The 20,154-nt window shown below is 38.5% G+C and overlaps 1 protein-coding gene across 7 annotated transcripts in view; it reads right to left on the bottom strand.

Annotated features, from left to right (window-relative positions):
• Positions 1-7,229: 7,229 nt before the first annotated feature.
• LOC131684323 (homeotic protein ocelliless-like) overlaps positions 7,230-20,154 on the bottom strand; it is a 32,684-nt gene continuing 19,759 nt past the window's right edge. For 2 of the 7 annotated variants that reach the window (XM_058967094.1, XM_058967098.1), the window contains exon 2: positions 7,230-9,676. In XM_058967094.1, coding sequence (XP_058823077.1) covers positions 8,791-9,378 — 588 coding nt within the window. In that variant the 5' untranslated portion in view covers positions 9,379-9,676 and the 3' untranslated portion in view covers positions 7,230-8,790. Of the gene's footprint in view, positions 9,789-20,154 lie in introns of all 7 variants that reach the window. The other 5 variants (XM_058967095.1, XM_058967093.1, XM_058967096.1 and 2 more) reach the window with 3 other exon arrangements.

Genomic DNA, 20,154 nt, shown 5'->3' with positions numbered 1-20,154 from the left:
TTAAAACGTTTTCTTTATTACCGGGGTGTTATTAAGTTTGCGCGCTCGCGAACGTAGGTGTGCGTTGTTAATCGCGAAGGGTTAAGCGTTCGTACGTTAACGTGTTTGTCACGTGTGCTCGCGTTCATGTGACTTCGTGTGTACAAGGCTGAATTTTGTAACCGTGTGGCATTTTCTATATACGCGTGCGTTCTTGGATGGTCACGCGGACCTTCATTCTGATAGTTAGTTTTTGGTGTACAATTCACATTCTGACAGGGAGTAAGTTACCACATATCACTAGAGTCCTCAGTCATGTCGCCATGCAACGTGGTATCCAGTGGATATGAGAGCTTTCTTTTTTTATTTGATCCAATTGAAGGCATGGACCAAGTCTGCTGATCCGGAAGTGACCGATTCATGTTCTTGCGACCGCGGGAGTTTTTAGGTTCACGATTGAGACCGCGTTTGAAAATTTAAAGGAGCTGAGACATTCACTTTATCACCGGGATGTTATCATGTTTACGAGATCGCGGGTGTAGGTGCCGGGGATGGTCGCGAAGGGCTCAAGCATTTGTATTTTAACGTGTTTGTCACGTGTATGTGACTCCGCGTGTATAATTTTGATTTTATGATGATGTAGCGTGTCTTCTTGTTTGATCGCGCGCGGACCGTGAATCTGATGCTTAATTTTTAGTGTATGGTACAGATGGTAGTCCGTTTTCCCATATCACTTGAGTTCCAGGTCATGTCACCATGGAACGTGTTGTTTAGTGAATATGAGCGTCACTTTTTTGATTGGTTCAACTGAAGGCATTAGTCCAGACTGGTAAAACTTTCGGACGTAACCGTTTCATGATCGCGCGAGTGATGGGTTAATGTTTGAGACCGCGTTTGGAAGTTTAAAGATGCCATGTTTACTTAACTACCGGGGTGTTTTCATGTAGGCGAAATCGCGGGCGTAAGTATATGTGGATGCAATTGCATGGTCGCGCTTGTGGCCAGGTTTGTGTTATCGCGAAGGACACGAACGTTTGTACTTATATGAGTGTATATAGCGTATAGTAGAGATACTCTAATAAATGGAATCATAACATGCCGAAGAATGAAAAGAAGATGCAAAGAGCTTGACTAGAAGTGTATAAATTGAACAATACTATTTTGGTATACATAAATAATGGAAAAGCAAACTAATAGATGTACAAAAGGAAAAGACTTATGAAGTAGAATAGAAACATGCAGTCAAACTCGTCTAAATGCAGCAAATGTTGTATATTTATCATTAACGACAATTGCATGCTGTTAGACTTTCATCATGCTATGCTGACCGGGAATGGATGACTCACATGCGTCGGTAAATTTATTTTACCCAAATGCTCAGATTGATCACCAGAAGTATTAGCCACTATTCTATCATATACGTTAGTTCTGCATCCATTCCCTGACCCAACTGTTACAAATACTCAGACGAATACATGCATAAATAGACAGCACATAACAGTTGTACACTAGTACGAAAAGCTACGATTATTACAAAGCTACAACTAATAGGTTTCTACTTATTCTACTTTATTAAATTAATTTCATTATTGAATTAATTTAATTAGTATATGCACGATGACGAAGTCGACCGATAAATGGACACACAATGACTCCCTCTGTGAGCCCCGTCCACGAATACCACCAATAGAACAATATTTGCAAACACGGCACACAGCAAGTCAATCTACGTCGATCCGCCAGTCGGCCACGCCACCGTACATAGACCAGTGTTATAGCGTTGGTATGCGCAGGTACAGAGTATGAAGAAACATATAACATAAAAAAGGCGCATAAGCCCTCTCGGTCTTCTCGATGCACCACTACCGAGGCGTGATGCAATACCCATCGTAAAGCAATTGTCTGTCAGAAGTTCTGTAGGACTGATACACGCAATATGCTTGATGATGTTTGCAATACCGCCAAACCCCTAAACCTTGGGGAGGGAAGTTTCCTTTTTGGAAGTACGGTTCTTGAACCAATAGTATGGAATCTTTACCCTCCTGCTTAAGTTAAGATAGATTCAAAATTTCGGTACGCTTATGCTGGAGATTGTACTGTACATTTCATTTCCAACATATATTGCACAACAACTAGAGGATACCAAGCAAGTTGGGATGTTAAGTCATGAAGCGAGCCATATCAGGTTTAAATGTGATCATTTGATTCCCACCATTTGCGAAGAAAATAATGGTCTACTGTGTCAGAGATTCGCATAACACATTAAAGGCAAAACCCAAAATTATCCGTTCGCAACTGGCATATTTTAGTCCCTCCAGCCATCAAGTCCTCGACACGAAACTACACCTTGACTTGACTCCTGCTTTTAGTCGCCTCCTACGACATGAGACCAGGAACCCTCAATTCTTAGCCGGATACCAAATGGCCTCTGGGCAGGTTCGTCCGTACACATCGAAATTTGATAATCGAAACCCAGCAAAACTTCACCGAACTAGCATCAACCGAAAACCTCGGCAAACCTTCAGTCAACCAGCAAGATAGTTCCGATCATCGGTGAAATTTCGGTGCGTATAACGAATGTTCCACTGCGTAATGCAGCATACTGGGGAGTTCGCCCGGCTCTTCCCGGGCTCCGTTCGCCATTGAGAATATTTTAAACCCCCTCAACAATTTTAACCATAGCACGGGTCACATGACACCACCGAAACAGGTACTCCGTAGTGTAATTTTCTAGCCGGATGAAACAACCACTACCGACACCACACGGCTTATCTAGGCTGTTCGGAGAAAGAAGCTGACATTGAAGGACAGCTTCCATAATGAAAAGTTTAAAATGTTTTTAAACATTTTAAACGAGTTCGGCCCACCCCTGAGTCGTTTCCTAGTCCCAATAGAAGTGGTTGCGTTAAATTTGAAGTAAATTGGATTACCCGAGCAAATTCTCAGGAATCAGACACCATACAGCCCCTTGAGAAGTCCATAAATATGGTCCGTGCCAAGCTCCACGACCATGAAAACACCATCGCATGGTCTCCATAACCCATAACTACACCAAAATATGGTTTTTAGTGGGATCTGCCGAACCATGGTGATGGTGTTTCATGGGTTGACCCCATTTAAAACACTATCAAAACACCATGCAGCTTTATGGGCTTTTCGATTGCTCGGGAAGTCTAACTACCGGCCCAACACACCTGAAGTTTGAATGGGATTTTACGATAATTTACATGCATCCACTAGCTCGCATCTTCACCGCTAGGTGGCACTGTGTGCATCAGATTATCAAAGCAAGTGAAAATAAGAGAGATACTTTAATTGGCTACAACTTTGTCGAAGACTTAAAATCAATCTGGCTTTGTTAGAAGAAGTTAATAAACTTTTAACGAGGTGATATCTGAGTCAGTTTTGCATGGGGCCTAGCAGCACATTGCTACTTATCAGTACTTGATTCCCACGAACTATTCATATTTGTGAATTGATGATGAGGTTTAGCTGAATGGTATATTTAGAAGAATTTTAGTATGCAATGCGAGTTAGACAGAGGGCACCAACACTAACTTTTCAAAAAAGTGAGTTAGAATGTGGACATCTTCTAAAGAAACAATGTAGTATATACAGGTGTGGCTAAGATGGCACTTTGGTATTCGTAAGATGAATCTTACATGAATGATCTAAGAATAAATCGACTAAAGCAAGTCATATTTTTCTTAAATTTTTCTTAAATTTGCACTGGAAGACTCCCTTAAAGCAAATTCATAATAAATAATCAGAAACGGTTCTGAGACTATGTCTAGGGACGAAAGAGGAAATATTAACAGTGTCGTTTTATTTTAAAAGAAAGACAGAAATAAGTTTCGATTTTGTCAAAATGCTCATTTTGTCAGCCTAAAATACACCAAGGAGGTGATAAAAACGGATCATAGCTGTATTCAACCAACCTGTACGTACTTCTCTGGAGAATGTAGTTTGGAAGATGCTGAGAAAATTTCAATGCAATCGGATAATAAATCTGTCTCAGTTTGTTATATTTCCGACTTAAAAACCACAAGGGGCAGCCCTATGGGGTTGCACGAGCTGTAGACGTAGGACTATACTACTTAATGTAAAATAATTATGTTCTTAGTACATTTATAGTAATAATAAATCAAACATTTTTCTTACGTATGGTTTAATCACAACCAATCAACATCGAATATTACATATTGAACCAAACCTTCTTGGTTATCAGGTCATTTCATTTGTAGTAGGTGATCGAATCCGATTAAACTTATTTAAGAAGATCTGAAGAAAGAAGACAGAAAACTGTGACCGAACTAATATCTGGAGCTAAATCTTTATAGCATAAGATTAGCTTGTAAAAACTTTTCGATTGTTATATTGTCTAAAATCAAATTTTAGATAATATAATCACATTTCATGTATAGACCAAGCATTCTAGTTATATTGTGCCATTATTGTAACATTCCTAAAGTACGCATACATATATAGCGAATGCAGTGGTCTTAATCATATAACGAAACTATAAATATACAAGAATCGAAAACAATTTTATATATGACCTGCGTTAAGCCAAAGCGAACTGAGCGCCATAATTTTTTCCTAGTATTTTTAATGAAAAATTAATTTTTCGATTATTTACCATTATCATAGAAAGTTTAAGGGTACTTATTTGCTATCGATTACTATTTCAGTTCTCAGAAATAAATTGATGTAGGTGTTTATAGTGCTACATTAGCTGCGATAGCGATTTTAATGAAGATACCTCCAAATGGCGCTTGGTCCTCTTTGGCTTAACACAGGCCATATGGACAAGATGCGTTTTTGCAACGGTGGCAGTGTATTCATTCATAAATAGGCTTTGTAGTATGTACCTATTAGTAGAATCAAAATACTATAGGTTGAGTGAAAATGAATCACGTGAAGGGGAAATAAATCAATGAATTGATCGAACGTAAATAATAAACTTTCGTTGTGCAATTTAGTAACAAATTAGATCTACCTACCTACACATTCACCTCAAACATTAAACCCAAGCGCACAAAGCAAAATGAATCAACGCTGATGATGATGGGTAGAGCGAAAGAGACAACTAATACCACGACACTATGTTAACCGTGTTTGCAAATGGAGCTCGCATGTACAAACTATTTTGTGTACGAATAATTATACATAAAAGTGTGCTGGAAACGAGCACAACACAAAAGATAGCAGTGTTTGAACGGCAAGCACAGTCGCATTCACTGGTTAGCGTACCTCCACAACCAGTGCAACGGACTTCTAACTCAGCTGCACTGGCTGTGAAAACACACAACGCAGTGACCTGCTTCGTCTGTTGCTCAACAGGCAACTGAGCTGCTCTGGCGAAATCCGTCCGTTTAAATAGTCGATGATGACGTCATTCATAGAAGCGTAGCGCGCTAGGTACACAAATCTGTCGTGCTGGACTAGGGAAGCGCTATCTTCTGTGTGTAAATGCGCGATATTTTGACTAGGTTGCTCATTATTTAAATTTTTAATGCCATGGTATCAAAAATCTTTGGGTTTATCTATTGAAATCTATTCTTAGAAGTATTTCGGGGCGACATGCGCAAAAAATTTGAAAATTTATCGTGAGATGGCTGAATTATATGCGTTTAAAATTGGACCACTTTTCGTTACATACCATTTTTGTAGAATTTGCAACGTGCACCCCTATATCGAAAACAAAGACGTAGTCCTACGTCAAAACATTTTGAGAAAATTACGTTCATAGTTTTGGGTCCCATTGGTATATGTATGGTATACGACCTAACGTAATTCATGACTGCAACTTTCAGTATCATCGGCACCATTGTATATGTAATATGTAATGTAATTAATGGAAGCTGTTGGCTTCAATTCCCGATTCTATCCAGTATCTTCCCGGAATAGAAATTTTCTTGATGGGCTCTGGTTGTTGGCGGAATATTCGAAATGGATCTGGTTACGTTATTTTGAAAGAATGTCTATGTCTGCAAATTGAACCAGTCCGTTTTTGCCTTTCTCATATAAAGAAAGGCTATGCAATCACTGTAAAAATCGACTTTTTAACCGAGGCCCGGAGGGCCGAGTGTCATACACCATTCGATTCAGTTCGTCGAGATCGGCAAATGTCTGTGTGTGTATGTATGTGTGTATGTGTGTGTATGTGTGTGTGTGTGTATGTGTGTGTCATTTAAACTCACACAATTTTCTCAGAGATGGCTGAACCGATTTTCGCAAACTTAGTTTCATTTGAAAGGTATAACGCTCCCATAAGCTGCTATTGAATTTTTAGTTGATCCGACTTCGGGTTCCGGAGTTACGGGTTGAAGAGTGCGGTCACACAGCATATAAACTGGTACCACCATGATGTTCAAATGATGTAAAACATATTAAAAATGATGTAACATTACTCTAGTTTGCGGGTCTGGATCACTAATGATCAATCAAAGTAGCTTTGACCACATTGGCCACCTATGACGGTTCATGACGCCCCCGGGGAACCCGCCAAGTTCCTAAGCTAATATCACACCCATTCCCCAACGAATTCTCTACCGATTTTTACAAACTTGATTTCAAATGAAAGATACAGTAATGCCATTGACTGCTGCTGAATTTCATTCGGTTCTGACTCTTGCTTCCGAAGTTACAGGGGTGTTAGTAAGGATACACTGGAATTTCCCATATAAATCGGTACAATCGTAATACCTCAGAGGCTAAAAACTATTGAAATGGTCACCAAATAACTTCTAATCGCAGATCTAGATCACTGATTGCCAATCAAACATTCTTTGAATATATTGTCCACTATCGACGATTCCGGAAGTCCGGAATTCCGGGCATATTCCACAATTAAAGTCAAATCGGTTCTTCGGTGATGACTGAACCGATTTTCTCAAACCAAGTCTCAAATGGAAGGCAAAATATGCAGTTGAGTATTGCGTCGCCGCCCCCCCCCCCGTCCCCCGTCTTGCCCTTACACCTCCCTCCTTCATCACTCCCCTCCCCTTGGACCACCCTCACGCCCGCATTTCCTTCATCCATCCCGTATACCGAAATAAGATGAAGGATTTCTGACGCATCCTCCACTCCCACTCTACTAACCCCCCATTCCCTACACGTTCAAACCCATTCCACCAACCTTTCCAAATTATAATCACATGAAGATAACATTGAACTCATGCTTATTAAGCTAATTAAATATTATTCTTTTGCCTTTCTCATATAGAAAGGTTATGCAATTGCTTCAAAAACCGATTTTCTAACCGAGGCCCGGAGGGCCGAGTCTCATATAACATTCGACTCAGTTCGCCGAGATCGCAAAATATCTGTGTGTATGTATGTGTGTATGTATGTATGTATGTATGTATGTATGTATGTATGTATGTATGTATGTATGTGTGTATGTGCGGATTTGTTAACAAAATGTTCACATCGGTTTCTTGGAGATGGCTGAACCGATTTTTACAAACTAAGATTCAAATGAAAGGTATAATATTCCCAGAGGTTGCTATTGAATTTCATTTTCAACCGACATCTTGTTCCGGATTACGAGTTGAAGAGTATGGTTACAAAACAAAATTTGTTGATTTGTCCACATCGGTTTCTCGGAATTTTCTGAACCGATTTTGACAAACTTGATTTTAAATGAAAGGTCCATCAGCTGCTGTTGAATTTTGTGTGGATCCGAGTTCTGGTTCCTGAATTACAGGGTGATACGTACGATCACGCAGCAAATCCCGATTCTAACGAATTCTGCGATGAATTGGTGAGGTGATTTTTTCCAAAATATAAACACAACTGTTGAATTTGTAGATCTAGGTCACCATCAAAGTCTCTTTGGCCACACTGGCCACTATCGACGGATCAGGAAGCATCCAAATTCAGAATAACGGTTATATTGGTTTTTCGAAAATGGCTAGAACGATTTGATCAACTTAGTCTCAAATGAAAGGTGTTGCGTCCCCGGAAACTGATATTAAATTCCATCTCCATCCGACTTCCAGCTCCGGAGTTACGGGTTGTGGAGTGCGATCACATAGAAAACTCCGATTAAAACCGATACCTCGATGAATGCAAAAAGGTGCTCTTATATATACTTACCAAGTGTAATAAGAATGAAAGACATTTCCATAATGTTATATTGTACGAACCAGTTATTAAATCATAGTTTGGAAAAATGAGAAAGGCACAATTGCACCTATAGGTGGATTAAAACAGGTTTTTTGTTAAGGGGTTTTGTTATGAATCCAAAATATTAATTATCTTCTAGATAAATCTTTCAGCTTACACCTTTGTGGGGGTATGATGTGAGACCATCATCATCATCAATCCATTAGGACTCAAATAACGAGAAAATCACCAGCTATTATTGTCATTATCACATAATTCTAAGAATAGTAGGAAGCAACATATCCGAAAGCCGGCTGCTCGTAGTTCGATTGGTTAATATTAGGTGACTTCATATAGATAACCGGTTACCAACAGCTTGACGCAAATTTTTATGTCATCATCATAGCTCCTAAAGACTCATACAGCAATTGATATTATTTTTAAGGGGAGTATTTTTCATACCAAAAACACAAACATACTCTACTCATTAATCTATCAATAAATTACAAAACAGGATAAATTAAATCAGTACAACAAAGACAATAGAAAAGTTTCGAGCTTTGTAAGTCGACCAAATCTTGTGCGGCTGCTTGCATATGTTTTTTCAGTACGACACATAGCCCCGAAGCTCCCGCTCGGAAGTAACTCAGCGTTATCACTATCTACAGCCAATCATCGAACCTAAGGGCAACAGCTTAATCAATTCACCTCGTTCCATTTCATGTAGCAAATGTAAAGAATAGAAATACATACAGAAATAGTTCTTACATCATCGTTTAGGCTGTCAAGAAGCCTCGACGTCAATGTGGGCACCACAAGCGAGTTGTCCTCCGACGAGGTATCCGTGGTTGTCGAAACGATCGAGGAGCTTGCCGTACCTCCACTACCGTCACCAATACCACCTCCACCACTACTGGAGAAGGAGGAAGAATTGCCACTGTTATAGATTTCATCCTCCTTGATGAAACCCATCACAAAGTTGAGATGATGATCGTGGGCACTTGTTAGCAGCATTGTGCTGGTTGTGGTGGCGGTGGCGGCGGCAGCGGCGATTGCGGCAGTTGCTACGGCTGGAACGGGGCTTGACTGTGCTGGTGCGGTTAGAAAGTTACGTTTTCGTTGGTGTTGCTGAAGTTGCCGCAGTGCACTGCCAAGTCCCCGAAGCGAACCGCCAGCCGACGATGCGGTCGAGGATGACGACAGGGACGATGGTGTAGTGGATGATGCGGGAGAAGCCGACGATGAATCGCTGGTATTGTTTTTGTCGATAGTTGCCGGCTTGTTCATTCATTCGCATTCACTTGCACACCGGTTCGCTTACTTTGTTTGCCGCATACCTCCGTTTAGTTGTGATTAGTCAGTTCGCTAAGCACGTTTTCTTCGCCGAAACCGGTTACAACACTTTGATTCTCCGCTTTTACTCTTTTCGCTAATTGTATCACTTTAGCGTTATTATAATTTAATGCACATTACCGTTCTCTTCTTCACCTTTTACACACGCAGGGTCTGCTGTCAATTTCGCAGCCAACTTATATGTTGTCACCTTTTTCGCCCGACTCGACTGACTGCCTGTGTTCAAACAAAACTTAACCATCAAACTTCAACTCAGTGGAGTTCAAACAAAAATTATCTGCGGTGTCATTATCCTCTGCTCCGCAGATTTACCGCATTCACTAAACGCTTATCCATTTTCGGCACTGCCCGGATCGAGAAAAAGCGAGAAGAATGTCAAGAGGAGAGCATTTTGCACGTCCGATTACCTCGTGCCAATTCCAATAAAAATCAATTGAATTGAGGCAAAGTTGCACTCCAAAAACCAGTTGATACTGGCTGGGAACAGAGTCAGCCACGGTTTGGGGGAAAAAATAACTGTCATTTTTAATGGGACGCCCATAATTCGCAACCGAAAAGCTGGTAATTTTAGCCGTTCGATGGAAGATTACACGGCAGGGAACACTACATTGTTGCGTCTTGAAGATGGGGTTGAGCTCGATGTTTACGGTAACAAGATACCAAATTGTTTCATGTGTCCGTACTTAACCCATAATCATGAAAAGAAGTTTATAACAAGTTAAACCATTTTTATACGAAATTAAACACTCTGGATAGCACAAAGGGGTAATTTTAATTTACAGAAATACTTTCCTACGAAGATAACGTAAATGAATCGTTGTCTATATATTTAAATACGATTTCGTGTGTTACACACAAATTATATTTCATATTTATAGAAATTTGAAAAATTAGAAACATTCACGAAATTATGTTTTTAAACCACCTTCAAACGACTCTCAGTTCCTTAACCCTTAAAGGTGCAAACCAATTTTTTTCAAATTTTCTGAAAATCGTCTCACAGTTTTAATACGTTGCTACGATAATTTTGAGATGGTTTTTGCAGTGTTGTTTTAAAACAACATTGCGCATTTAAGGGTTAAAGTGTTTTTCGTTGTGTGGGGACCTCCGCAGATTTTTTTTTAATTTTTTTTAATTAACGCTAGGGCATTCATAATATCGATTCAACCAACCTACAATGTTTCAAGCGAAAAGGCGAAATCAACCCCGCAGTGATTCTCAGGTTAAAGCAAAAACTCCGCTTCAAGTACGAACAACGATCCATGTAGTGCGCGCAGCTAGACTCAGGTAATTAGTGTTCACCAGCTGAGCTCAGCACCCAGAAATAGATCCGATTGGATCTTGAAACCGTAAAACAGCCATAAATAGATGTTAATCAAGACCTACAAAAACGCTCCAATCACGACGTTCATGGTAACGAACCACTTTTCCCCCTTCTTCCACAAAGACATAGCCGCACTGTTGCTGTTCAACGCGATCGATTACGGGTGTTGCTACTAGTTTCCTAACATGTGTAAACTATTCCGATGCAAGTCCAGAACCGCAAAGGGTCATTGAAACAGTGTTGCCGATTTCGATGAACTTCGAACTAGTGAGGGAGAGTATCTGTTTTTCATTTAGATTATTTCTGCGAAACAATATAGTATCGAAGATTGGCTTTGCGATAGACTCCGACCTCCGTTCTTCCAGTCTAAGAAACTATCTCACTCAACAGTGATAAACAAACACGGAGTGTCAACTCTATTCTGATTATGAAATTTTCAGATCTTTAGGGTGTTTTTTTCTAAATCTTTTTGTGAAGTTTCCAGGATTTTCAAACAAACAAGTTAAAACCTTGTTTTCCAGTGCTCATTGATTAAGTTTACAACTGGTATTGCAATTTTCTTAACTGTTAAATTGCATTTTTGTAGTAAGAGCATCTTCTCTTTCAACAATTCGTCTACATTCACTCTTACAATACATTTCTAAACAAAGCATTGTATGTATCACTATGTATGGAGAACCCAAAATTCGGATACGCAATTGCCTTACTGCAGGGCAATTACATATCAAATGATATGACGTTCCGTAATCGGATTCACAAAGACCACACGAATAATACTCAGCACGCTGAATAGTAGCAATGTGATAATTGAGTTTGCAATATTCAGTCTATGCCGTGAATAGAATACTGCAGTTGTGCTTGGAAAAACGCTGCCAATTCTTTGACATTTTCAGATTCACATCCGGCAGAAAAGTCTTTGTTTGAACGCAAGTTATGCCAATAGTGGGTATATTCAAATGCAGCCCAAAAGCGAATCTTGTTCTTTATCCAACTTAACGACCGCAGTAGAAATTGTTCTGGATCAACAAAGTCAGTCGCAGCGCCAGTTCATCCGCCCATTTATTTCCAGTAATACCGAAATGACCGGGTATCCATAGAAGGTAGATAGCAGGTAAAATGCTAAGTTCTTCGATTTGAGTTGCGATTACTAATTTCGATCCCGAATCTGCCGAATTAATTGCTTTCAGGGCAGCCAGACCTTCAAAACAAAAACCGATTCTTTTACTGCAAATACCCTGTTGAAGTGTCAATTGTATGCCACACAGAATCGCGAAGATTTCGTCTTGGAATACGGTACAGTGTCTACAAAGCGAATGAGATTGATTTAATCTCAGTTCACGACAATAGACACCAGCACCGACTCGGCCCTCCAACAAAGAACCGTCAGTCTAACAAACTACGTATTCTTATCGTGTTATCCAGCCAGACAGCCATTCCTAGTGATGAGGAATTCTCACATTGAAAGTTTTAAAAGGAAAAATACATGTGAATGTAAGGTCACTGGAAGCAAGTGTATATTCATCCCAAGTAACCATCTGGGACCACAGTCTAGTGTGGCTAGTTGCACGATCTATTGGGTTACTGTTACAGAGCTCTGTAACTTTAAGACGGTATGCACAAGAAAGTGCTTCTTGTTTCAGAAACATATCTAGAGCAGCAATAGATGTTGTCGAGAACGCACCAGTCATCGCCATCAAGACTATCCTGTGATCCATGGTTCGACTTTGATTGGATTGTCATGACTTCTCCCTTCTGCCACCAAATAAGGCATCCGTAAGCCAGTATTGGTCTAACAATTGTTGTGTAGATCCACTGAATGTACATGAGTTTGAGTCCCCAATATTTGGCGAAAGCCCGTGACCGAAGGCCATGGAAGCTGTCTTGATCCTGAATCGATGTGAGCTGTCCAATTAAGTTTTAAGTCAAGAATTACCCCAACGTACTTAACTTGATGTACGACAATAATTTCAGAGTCAAAAAACTGCAGCGGACGAGCTCCGGTTGCAATCCGTCATTGCGTGAAAAGAACAATTGATGTTTTATTTGGATTAACTGATAGTCCAACATGAAGACACCATTGCTCAACAATAACACATAAGGCTTATTGCATCAAATCAAAAAGTATGTTAATGCAAATACCGGTGATCATTATAATCAGCATCATCAGCAATACAACATGTCGGAAACTTAAGCTCAATCAGTCTTTTCAACAAGCCATCGGTGACAAGGTTCCATAGAAGTGGTGACAGCACACCACCCTGAGGACATCCACAGAACCCATTTCTACTTGTCTTAACGATGATCCTGTGTCGGTTGCTAAGCATTTCGTGTATGCAGTTCGTGATATATAAAGGTACTCAATGACCTCGTGTAGCTTCCAAAATGAATTTGAAAGACATGTTGGCAAAAGTACCTTAAATATCAAGAAAAACTCCTAAACTTGATTGCTTTTGCGAAAAAGCTGTTCAGAAGTTGTAAACAGCATTGTGTAAATGGGTGATAGTAGACTTGCCTCGCTGATATGCATGTTGCATTGCATGCAGCAGGTGCTTGCTCAAGCTAACATCCCGTATGTAGTGGTCGATTACAAGTTTCACTGATTTGAGAAGTGACGCGGACACCTTTGGGAATTAATTTTACAGTTATTTCTCGCCACGCTAAAGGAATGTAACGTGTTGCAGGAATACAAGTAAGAACTTTTTTCAACATAATATTGAAGTGTTCATATCCTCTTTGTAGTAGAATTGGAATTCCATCTTTTCCCGGTGACTTATACAGAGTAAAGCTTTCAATCGCCCATTAGATTGATTCGGTTGTCACAATTCTACGGGCAAATGCCCAAATATCAGTGATGGCTCCAAACAGTATGGAAAATGTGTGTCAGAAAGATAGTTGAGTACTACATCTTCGTCAGACGAGTATGCACAGTTCTAATCGTACTGATATGAAAATCTGTCGATTCCGAAAGTAACTTATATAATTTACTAGTCTCGTTGAGACTCGAGCCATTTAAGCAGAGGCTTTTACAGTCAATTCACTCAGAGAATCGGAGGGCATTTCTGTATGCTTTGCGAGTCAACTGTCTCCGAGCCGTCCCTGCGTCTGCGATTCCAAGCTCTTTTACATAACTTTTTATGTCGAACAAGTTCGGTATTCCACCAAGGTGTCACGCATAACTCTTGGTATGCTGCTACTATAAGTGCGTTTGTTTTATTCATGACCTCATCCAAGGCACCCAGGAAGATACCCATGGAACTTAGTTGCCAAGCCCACTACGAAGTGGTCCCAGCTCGTAGATATGGGATTACGAGCGTCTTGATTGATTTTATTAAGGACGGGTTTTAGCCTTATAGGTCATTCACCCGTAGATACGAGCGTCTTGTGTAAAGTCGGAAAACTTTCTGCGTACCTTGTCCGCAGCTAATGTGGGTTCGATTCCAAACCCTCTTACATAGAGTTAGAGACTTTACTAACTCGAAAAAAAAGACGAATAATCTTTCTTAAGGAAAGTTTCAATTTTCGTGCAATAGCTTTATAACATCAAAGTTATAGTTATTTTTTTTGAGTGAAAAAACAAGCATTAGTTTACATATATAATGATAATAGGTGGAGTTATGATTTTTTCCCGAAACAATTTTTTATATAAGAGTCTTGCTGGTGAGTCAACAAGCAGATCAACTAAAATCGTGAAACCCAAAAAAAATCATTTGTATAGGAGTATGTATACCTTAAAGATTGCTTGAACAAATAATAATTTTTTCCGACGTTTTTCAAAAAAAAATCAATGTTTTAAGCTCTAAACATCGTATTACAAAATTCCTATCTGCAAAATGAAAATGTATGCTTAAAAAACCGAATTGTTAAGGTACGAAAAAACATAATTATGAACAATTGAAAAAAATACGATCGGATGAGTAGTATTTCGGCCATCGTGAGCACGAAAAAGTCATTTTGGAAAAAAAAAAAGCTGAGATAATCAAGTTTAAAGTTTCAAGTCACCACTGCTCTCAGTAGACGAGGAGCGCTTCGAAGCATTGTAAATTGTAATTTTTTTATTTCGATTATAGAGGTTTTAACCTTAAGGTCTTTCGCCTCTTCGGGTTAGAAAAATCTCTTATGAAAATTTCTAACCCTATGTGCGGCGTCGGGGCTCGAACCCAGGTGCGCTGCGTACAAGGCAATCGATTTACCAACTACGCTACGCCTACCCCCTGTAGATTGTAATCTTTTGCTCGGATCTATACGGAAATTTGGAAAAATATTTTGAAGAAGTTGTACTTTACAATAAAATATTTTTTTCTCGATTTTTTTAAATTAGAAGGTACGCCTTAAAGCTAAAAGCTCTATAATCGAAAGAAAAGACAAATTTAAATGCACTTCCTTGTATCAATTGCTCTGGGTAGCCAGGTGCCGACAATGTTTGAGAATCAAAAGGTGATATAATTCGACTGTGGTGCGGGCATAACGAAGTTGGTAAATCGATTGTCTTGTATGTAGCTCACCTAGGTTCGATTCCCTACTCCGCACATGGCGTTAAAGATTTTTCTAGCTTGAAAAAAGAGGCGTATGACCCTAAGGTTAAAACTTCTATAGTCTAAATAAAAAAATCGACTTTTTTATAGGCAACATATGAAACTTAAACTCCGAAGACTATAGGAAGTGTTGATTAAATACATATTATTTAATGAACAATGAGCAAATGTGTACATTGTATTTTGCTCGTTACTTAATTACATCAACGAACTTCAAGCAAAGGAATACTAAGCGGAAAGTGGAAAGTGAAGTAATATTTTTGTCATGAACAACCAGTATAAATGGTGAAATTTACAAAACTGTATACACTTAATTTTTTCTGCCGAATCTCAGCTTTTTTCGCATCTTTTGCCGAAATCTCAACAGCTGAGATCTCAGTAAACATTTTTTTTGCTGAGGTCTCAGTAAATGTAACGTTTGAAAGCTGAGACTCGAAAAATATTTCACCAAAAATCAGCAAACAAATCTCATTTTACTGAGATATCAGGTTCTAAATTTACTGACTACACGGCTGTTGGGAAATTACCGAGCCCAATTGAGTGTGTATTCCTCCAAAAACGTCGCATGCAGGCTGGACTAATTCGATGCCTTTTCTTCATATGGACTTGATTTCAATAGAACTGGCCTTAACTATGTGCGATAAGCTATTCAGCTACGAAAATGCGCGAACTGAAAGAGCAAAGAATTAAGTAAAGGATGCAAATGACGTGTCTAGGAAGTAGATAAAAATAGGGTCTGAATGTGAATGAACGAGCCTTTATGGATGGCGTGAAGCAAAAGTGTCAAGAATTGTACCAACCAACATCCAATGCATTTAAAAGTAACATTTTGAAAGAATCCAGAGTTGATGACTAGAATTTCCAATTGTTGCATCCACACCCAAAATGCAATCGGCCGTAGTGAGCAATCGCGGCTACCCTAAAAATATTGTTTTGTATCTATTTAAACTCATGTAATAAAAACAACTTTATTGTTTTATACGTTTTAAATATAACAATAAGTACTATGCTATATTTCACCCTAAGGAGGAAAATTTGGTGAAAACCAAAATTTCTCACTAGGGTGAAAATTTGTTGGTAAAAACCAGTCTTTGTACAGGAGGGCACAAATCCTTATTTCATACTATGTTGCGTTTCGGCTTCGCCTCATCAAAAACCGACACTAACACATTGTCGGAATAGATTAGCGCCGGCTTGACGCAAATCCCTTAAAACTAAAACACACTATGTGTTTCAATCAAACGACTGATCAAACGTGATGTCCCGTTCGAGCAGAAGTTCTGTTTATGCCGATGAGACACAAGTGAAGCCGAAACTTGTCTTGGCTTAGCAGGCCTATGCGAAAGCACTATGCTATATTTCACCCTAAGGAGGAAAATTTGGTAAAAACCAAAATTTCTCACTAGGGTGAAAATTTGTTGGTAAAAACCAGTCTTTGTACAGGAGGGCACAAATCCTTATTTCATACTATGTTGCGTTTCGGCTTCGCCTCAGTAAAGTTAGCACTACTATACCAATTTTTTTTAAAAACTCGTGCGACATTTATTTTCTCTTCACAACTAATTTACGACAAATGTTTACGTGTGATTAAAGTACTTAAACATTGGAAAAATGCAGTTTTCTAGGGTGGCAGTGCTAACTTTACTGTAAAGTTAGCACTACCATACCGATTTTTTTAAAAAACAAGTGCGACATTTATTTTCTCTTCACAACTAATTTACGACAAATGTTTATGTGTGATTAAAGTACTTGAACTTTGAAAAAATGCAATTTACTAGGGTGGTAGTGCTAACTTTACTGTAAAGTTAGCACTACTATACCATTTTTAAAAAAAAAAAAACACGGGCGACATTTATTTTCTCTTCACAACTAATTTACGACAAATGTTTACGTGTGATTGAAGTACTTGAACCTTGGAAAAATGAAATTTTGCTAGGGTGGTAGTGCTAACTTTACTGTAAAGTTAGCACTACTATACCATTTTTTTTAAAAAACAAGTGCGACATTTATTTTCTCTTCACAACTAATTTACGACAAATTTTTAGGTGTGATTGAAGTATTTGAACTTTAGAAAACTGCAGTTTTCTAGGGTGGTAGTGCTAACTTTACTGTAAAGTTAGCACTACTATACAAATTTTTTTAAAAAACAAGTGCGACAATTATTTTCTCTTCACAACTAATTTACGACAAATTTTTAGGTGTGATTAAAGTACTTGAACTTTAGAAAAATGCAGTTTACTAGGGTGGTAGTGCTAACTTTACTGTAAAGTTAGCACTACTATACCATTTTTTTAAAAAAACAAATGCGACATTTATTTTCTCTTCACAACTAATTTACGACAAATGTTTACGTGTGATTAAAGTACTTGAACTTTGGAAAAATGCGGTTTTCTAGGGTAGTAGTGCTAACTTTACTGTAAAGTTAGCACTACTATACCAAATCTTTAAAAAAACAAATGCGACAAATTTTTGGATTTCACAACTAATTTACGACAATTAAGCGACAATTAATCCATGTGTCATACTTTACTTTTTCGAAAGTGGTAGTGCTAACTTTATGGACATAGAAACTTGATGGCTTTAGCAAAAATGCGCATGCAAAAGATCTACAAATGTATTGAACAAAGCATTCGCGAAAAATCAAATCATAAAAATATAATATGCGAAAACCGATTTTCAAACAACCACCCTACCTTAAATATTGAAAAAATGATGACACATAAAATATTAGAGATAGCCATAAAGTTTAATCAACAAAGTTGCTTTAATTTAATAGTTTTATAACTTTGTGGGACATTGCGTAGCATAATTTGATATATGTAAATAATTAGCACTTTGAACACCTTAACATCAAGTACCACCCTAATTTAACTGATATGAAAAAATCGAGAAAAAAGTACTAAGAAACTTTGCCGAACACACTTTAATAAAAAACTAACGATTTGAGTGCAAACAGTTTTGTCTTCCTAAATACTGCTTTGAAACCATAGTGCAATGGTAAGGGCGTCTGGGCGTGACCGCTTCAAGATCGCGTGGAAACGGGCGTTGGTATAATCGCATTTGGGATAACAGGAGCGTTTTGATGTATGCGATATTTGTATTATCGCGGAGGGCACAACCGTTTCTAAGTGAATGTATTTGATCGCGTGAGCGTTTTTATATCGCGTTTCCTTGCGTGTATATAGTTTCGCGTGTCAGAAATTGTGTATATAACCATGTAGCCGGTTATATATTCGTGTATGCTTTTGAATGTTTACATGAGTCATCATTCTGACGTGTGATTTTGAGTGTGCAGTTCAGATGAAGAAAGAAGCTTCTCCATCTCACTTCAAAGTGTGACCAAAAACTGCTAATAATTGAAAAAGACTGTCAGTTCGACATTTGAAAGATGTAGTATCCAAGCCGTTTTCTAGTAAATTTCAAAATATTTCATTGAGAGAATCGCAAGCTATTGCGATTGGATGCTTTATGTCAATTTTAATAAGGCCACAAACATACCTTTACGAACAAAAACGATTGGTGCATCTATTTGGTACATCGCATTGGAAAGATTTAGTATTGACGTATTTCTTCTGCAAATTCGGAAATATGTCATGGACGGTATCGAAAGTTTTGGCGATTTGAATATGTATGAGTACATCGATGGGTCTTCAAACATTAATTCATGTTTGTCCACTGATTATTTAGGGCGTTTATACGTGTCTAAGAGTTTTTCTTTAACCTTACCATTTTAAATTATTTTATATATTTCCAATGTACAAAAGGTAATATTAAAAAAAGTATATGAAATAGAATGCATTACCTAACGTTAGAATAAAACGAGTGAATTAAAGTTTTAAAGTAGAATTCGAGTAAAAGTAAGAATATAGACAATGTCTCAGCGGCTTGATTACCGATGAATTCACTGAGAACATGCCTGGATAATATATCTTACGAATGCTGAATTGATGGTCATTTTTTCTGTTAATAATGGTATTAGGCACACCTTGACTGGAGTCTTTTATGGTGTTGGTGAGTGTATATGTTTCATATTTGGGAGCTCTAGGGCGACTATGATTCATGATCGCGCGAGAACGGGCGTTTGTATGTTGGCGCTTGAGTTCGTGTTTATAAATTTGTGCTAACACGTTGATTTGATCACGGTTGTCTTAAACGCCGGAACGTTTGTATGATTGCGAGATCTTATGTGTAGATATACGTGAACGATCGCGTTTGCGACCGAATATGTATTATCGAGGACGAGTGTTTCCAATAAAAAGATGAATTTTCACCATTTCTTCATTCTCACCGTTTCGGTCATTCTTTCTCTGTCTGTTTTCCAGTGGACAGGTTCATAAAAATCATTGAAAGGAGATTTACGATTATACTAGAATAACTTGTTGATATTTGATAAACTAAGTTTATTCCAACTGATACATGTAATATTGCTTGAAGATATTTGCGGTACCGTCACTCCATTGAACCTATTAGAGGATTATTATCCGAACACTGTATTCTAGGTGTTGCGCCCTATAAGCACGAAAGTACCCAATTTTCTCCTTAGTCGAGAAAAATTAAGTTTCACCAAAAAATTTCCACTTGGGAAGAAATGCGGCATAGTGCATATTGCATTGGATTGCTAAACCGAAACAAGTTTCGATGACATTAATTCTCACTAGCTTGACAGAACTTCTTTTTCTGCGGGACATCGCGCTTGACTAGGGGTTTGCTCAAGAACACAAATTGTATCTCCGTTTTCGAGCTAGCGTTAATCCGGCGCTAGCCTAATTCTGGCGCTAAGTTAGTGTCGAAGGCGAAACGCAAATTCCATAATTAATTTAAGTAGTAACAGCACATGAGGAAGCCTGCAACCAT

Source organism: Topomyia yanbarensis, chromosome 2, assembly GCF_030247195.1.
Source record: "Topomyia yanbarensis strain Yona2022 chromosome 2, ASM3024719v1, whole genome shotgun sequence".
In the NCBI taxonomy this organism is placed as follows: Eukaryota; Metazoa; Arthropoda; class Insecta; order Diptera; family Culicidae; genus Topomyia; species Topomyia yanbarensis.
Note: the sequence above shows the minus strand (reverse complement) of the source record. Positions and strands in the feature narration are given on the sequence as shown.